At 31.2% G+C, this 5,052-nt stretch overlaps 1 protein-coding gene across 4 annotated transcripts in view; it reads right to left on the minus strand.

The window, feature by feature from the left end:
* The window catches only part of LOC106178119 (protein hobbit), a 29,478-nt gene extending 24,443 nt beyond the window's left edge, over window positions 1-5,035 (minus strand). For 2 of the 4 annotated variants that reach the window (XM_086999387.1, XM_086999386.1), the window contains exons 1-11: window positions 4,885-5,034; window positions 3,969-4,092; window positions 3,609-3,658; window positions 3,144-3,297; window positions 2,678-2,796; window positions 1,900-1,960; window positions 1,699-1,788; window positions 1,373-1,418; window positions 1,025-1,096; window positions 825-895; window positions 322-380 (exon numbers count right to left, since the gene is read on the minus strand). In XM_086999387.1, the coding sequence (XP_086855513.1) occupies window positions 322-380; window positions 825-895; window positions 1,025-1,096; window positions 1,373-1,418; window positions 1,699-1,788; window positions 1,900-1,960; window positions 2,678-2,796; window positions 3,144-3,297; window positions 3,609-3,658; window positions 3,969-4,092; window positions 4,885-4,943 (905 nt within the window). In that variant the 5' untranslated portion in view covers window positions 4,944-5,034. Of the gene's footprint in view, window positions 1-321; window positions 381-824; window positions 896-1,024; window positions 1,097-1,372; window positions 1,419-1,698; window positions 1,789-1,899; window positions 1,961-2,677; window positions 2,797-3,143; window positions 3,298-3,608; window positions 3,659-3,968; window positions 4,093-4,884 lie in introns of all 4 variants that reach the window. The other 2 variants (XR_015331746.1, XM_013561176.2) reach the window with 2 other exon arrangements.
* Between the last annotated feature and the right edge of the window lie 17 nt (window positions 5,036-5,052).

The following is a 5,052-nucleotide window of genomic DNA, read 5'->3' on the forward strand; positions in this document are numbered from 1 at the left end:
AATATAGTACTCAGACTGATAAAGATAGAGACATTTCCACATTTATTACCCACATAAAAAAGTCACAGCATGCACTACAGAACAACATAGTCATCAATAATGTTGTCTGCCTTTTATTTTAATAATGCAGGCCTTTAAGTTAGACTAGCTCTTAGCACCATATAAAACCTGTATCATTATGCTGGCTTTATGTGTATTTGTGAAATAAGTGGAAACTCATTTGTGGGTATTATTCATTATTAAAAGACAACAATAAAATGGATGATTTTTCATACCAGCATCAGTTTTAACATATGGAAATACTGCAATATTGCTCCTTACCTTTCACTTACGTTACTAGCAAGAGTTAATGCTGTTTCAGATATTTTGACACACATTATCTGAAAAAAAAAATGAAGTAAATAATTGAATGAAAAACCATTACTTTATGGGCACATTATGGTAAACTATAGATGGGCATCACTATAAAGAACAATTAATGATTAATGTCATTAGAACTGTGTTATATGTTATATTAGAATAATCTACAGCATGCCACTATGTAATTGTAAAGATGAAAAATGACAAACCTATGAAAGATAACTACTAACTGTGTTTAACATTATATTTTGACATTCCCTCAGTGGGTCACAACTAGCGTTGATAGTATCAATGCCTAGCAAAAAGTGTTAAAAGGAAATGCTTAAAAATGCTAGATATCTCTTCATTGACAAAATCTTATACATCTAATTGAATTAACTTAGGTGATGTTGGTTCATTTAAAATGTGTATTTTCTATAACAGAAACAATTGTAACAACGAAAAAGAAGTCAGTGTCTTTTTACCTTTGGTATAAGATGAATCAATGGTGTTGCTGAAGACTGAGATCCCTCAGTAGATTCTGTTTGCATTTGATCTGAAAGTTGAAATTATAATTAAAACAAGTCTTTTTAATTTTCATTGCCATTTTATTTCCCAGCATAATCTTTGTTTGACATATCAGCTTAAGTGCATGTGTATATCCTGTATGTGGAGAATCACTTACTTTGCAGTTCAGTTTGGACTCCATCTGTAGATTTACTTTCTTTTATTTTGCTCAGTAAATCTGAAATTAAATCTGAAATTACAGTTTAACAAAACAAATAACATAAAGACTTTATATTAAATAATTAATGTAAATACGTTTCTATGAAAATATGGTTTGAAGTCTTGGTACAGTCTGATCTATAAAACCTCACCAAAATCAACTAAAGTTATTTACTGCTATTGAGGTTCTTTCATTGTGTATTTATAAGCATTAATATGTCTTGATTTAGGACAGGGTAATGATAAAAATAGTAATGGGCACTACTTATAAAAACAAACATACAGAAATTTTGCACCACTACAGTACCTTCAAACAGTGTTAAACTTGGGTCGTGTACTACAAGTTTCAAAAACTAAAAAGAAATTAAAAATATAACAGAACATTTTGCATAAATGAATCCTGCCATGCAGCAGGTCTCATAAATACATCAAATAGACTAGAGCTGAGAAGAAATGGATACCAACCATTTAAAACAATATTGGGATCTAGTGTCCCTGTTTTCTTATTGTTCTCATTCAACTCCTTCAAATTCATATAAACTAGAGTCAGTTGGGTAACTACCAATGCAGATAATTTTAACTGTAGTATGAGCAGATCTTAAAAAATTATTCACGATAAAATTTAAATTCTACCTCTGGTATCAAAGTGTCTCCTCTCTTCAATTGCAGGGTCACTGTTTTGTTCAAAGATAACTCTGCTATTCTAGATTGGCTTGGCTGCTCCTAAGCATGGGAATTTACAAATGTACAATTATAAATTAAAGCATCCTTTAAAAATAGAACAAAATATTTCAGATGTTTACACTAATATTTAAACAAACACATATTTCTTACCTGACTGACTTTTTGTATAACTTGGCAACTTGCCCCATTTAATTCAAGTTTGCAATGTATGCTGTAAGAGAGATAAAACCATATGCAGATCAAATCCTATTGCTATGTTATTAAACATTATACATTCAAAAATATTTACTTGTTTTCTATAGTCATTTACAGTAACAAACAATACAAGAACTGATACCAAACATTCTCATGTTTTATTTAGGTCCTTTGCTGTCCACAGATATATAGTTTATTGATTACAAACCTTTTATTTTGCATTACAGGTTGATGTTTCTGTATTCAACCAAAGCGTAAAACCCTGGCGTCTTCACATATTTGGTACTAGATTATCCCTTATTTGGGTCAAGTCTAGTTTTATGATGCTTAAAACACTGTGAAGTATGTAAAGAATATACTCTGCATATAGTTTATTGCTTCAGTTTTCTTAATCATAAAATCATAACCTCCCGTTTGTTACAAAGATATGAGTTTTTATCTACTTTCAGCCAGACATATCCCACGAGGTCGAACACTAACACACATGCCAGCACACACGTGCACACACACTCAACAAAAGGTAATGAATTTTAAAATAAAATGTCTATATAATGATGCATTCCCAACTAATGCCAGATATAATACTACTGGTATCACCAAATAACTGCTTTTGATTAGGTTTCATATTCAAGAGCATTACATAGGTCCCTTTGTTATCAGGCCATCTTCCAATTCCAATTTGGACACCTTCAATTGTAAGTTAGGTCAGCATGGCATAGAGTGTAACTCTTACCTGTGTGGGTCCAGCCCACAAAGGAGATTCACCTCCTGCAGGACTGTATGAACCAAACACTGCCTGAATACTGCATTCAGTAGTATTATGTGGATGTTGTTGACATGGATGCCAATGTACTGAAAATAGTTTAACATCAAAATCTTACAAAAAAAAATTTCAAAAAAAAAAAAAAAAAAATACAATGTTCATACAGAAGTCCAATCTTTTCATGATTATTTTATTGAAAAAGTGTTTTTATACTAAAGTAATAACAAAAAAGTGTTTACAAGTTGTGGCAAAAAAAGTAGACATAATTTGATATATATTTTCTGATAGTAATCATGATTGGATACAAATTTTCTGTCACTTAAAAAGTTAAAAAGAAATAAACAAAATTCTTTAACAAGATATAGTGGCTTAGATTCTTCTTCACAAAAATTACTTGTTATTTAAATAAACTGAGTTAAACATAAATATTTATTACCTGAAGTGCCATTACTGCACTGCTTATATGTTGACTTATTTTCTGCACTGTCATTGTAGAAGCATCTTTCCTTGCCCTTACAGCAGTATTCTTTTGAATTTCTGCAACATCAGTCTGTATTCTGATATCCAAGGCACACAAACCTAAAGGTTTCCTAAAACAATGAGTTAAATTTTAACAGTTCAGTACAGGAATCATAATAAATATCAGTTTCTTTTCTTGCATGTCATTCTTTATCAATTTAATTTTTTTACAATTTAATAATCATAACATCATCTTTAAAAAGGCTTTAAATGTACAGTAAATAAACCAAACAGGCTAAGGATGGATATAGGAAGAATGTTTGAACAATGGTTGAAAATATCCCCCAAACAGGAAAAGAAAACACTCTCTTCCAGAGATTTCTCTATACATTCAGCACTTTATAAGAACAAATAACAAAACAGAAATTCAATCAATAATTACCTTATTTTTTTATTTACCAGACTGCAACTCAACCATAGAGAGTCAATTTCCTATTTGTAAAAAAATGAAAAAGAAACGTGATGATCATTGATATGGGAAGGTATATTTAATGATGAAAATGGGCTTAATAAATAAGAATATTAATTGTATTTACTGTTGTTGCAAGAATGCTACCTATGTACAAAAATACAGCAAACAACATCCATACATAGTGGTGGTTTCCAGGTGATACAAAGGAGTAGAGAATATAATGGGGGGAGGCTATAATAATCTTCATACTATTAATAATATAAAACTTTAAAATATTTATTCTTTCTTTTAATTTGAATTATCTACATTAAAATATGCTATTAAACTTACCAGTGATATAGCTGCTGTCACTTGAATCTTGATTTTCTTTAAGGACAAAAATCCAAAGCTCCCTATTTTGATATTTAGCTTTGTTTTCTTTTTCACAATCCACAGAATCATCCATGTCACACACCTGAAAATAAAACTTCATTTGATGAGTAGTTACAAACAAATATAAATACATACTACATGCACCTGCATTTCTTAGAAGGTGCCAAAGTGTATCTATACGCACTATATATACCCCTGAAACAACATACAGTACAGTATATATTGTACATGTATACCCACAATTATTTTGAAATGATTGCAATATGAAAGGGTTTCTCTCTCCTTTTCAGACTGTAGTGATATCTATAATCTATAAATGACAACTTGAACATAACTCTAAATTTTCCTGACCATAAAATACGTAGACATCTGGAAAATGTGTGAAACCTTTCTACTGTGCTGTATCCATATTACTGTAGTATTCAAACTTGGAAGGATGATAAAAAGGATGCATGTTTCTTCATCTCATGATATTACAAAATCGTTTGTTTTTTCTTCCCAGCAAACAATGCCCGCAGAAACCAACGTTTAAATTTAAATTGCTGAGCCTAAATGACACACCCTGCCCCTTCCCTTCATGTTCCTCCCCTTTATAATTGCTATGTTCTACTTGATAAACATACATATTACCAACTATTCAAACTTTCAAATTTTTCTTCAAAGGTGTGCTGTCTTTAGATGCAACGATGTAATAATACATATTTCATGAACTCTGTAGGTCTTTTAAATTTACATTTCATACCCCAAAATAGGTTAATTAAAAATTGCATTAATACTTGATCTCTATTCTAAAAATGTAAATACAAGCAGGTGCCCGTTCTTATTGCAGTGCAGAATTGACTTATGTAGAGTGTTTGACAATCGTGTAACTCACCTCGATATTAGCCATGTTAAGGCTAAGCACACTAGTGCAATCCACAGAATCTGAGGCATGATTACTGTAATAAAATGAGGATATCACATCCCACATTCGGATTTCCCTGTCTGGCAGCCGCCATTGTTTAAGTAGGTCAATCCCTCCACATGACTGGAATTGACCAAT

Source organism: Lingula anatina, chromosome 1, assembly GCF_051362555.1.
Source record: "Lingula anatina isolate TDL-2025a chromosome 1, LinAna3.0, whole genome shotgun sequence".
Lineage (NCBI taxonomy): Eukaryota > Metazoa > Brachiopoda > Lingulata > Lingulida > Lingulidae > Lingula > Lingula anatina.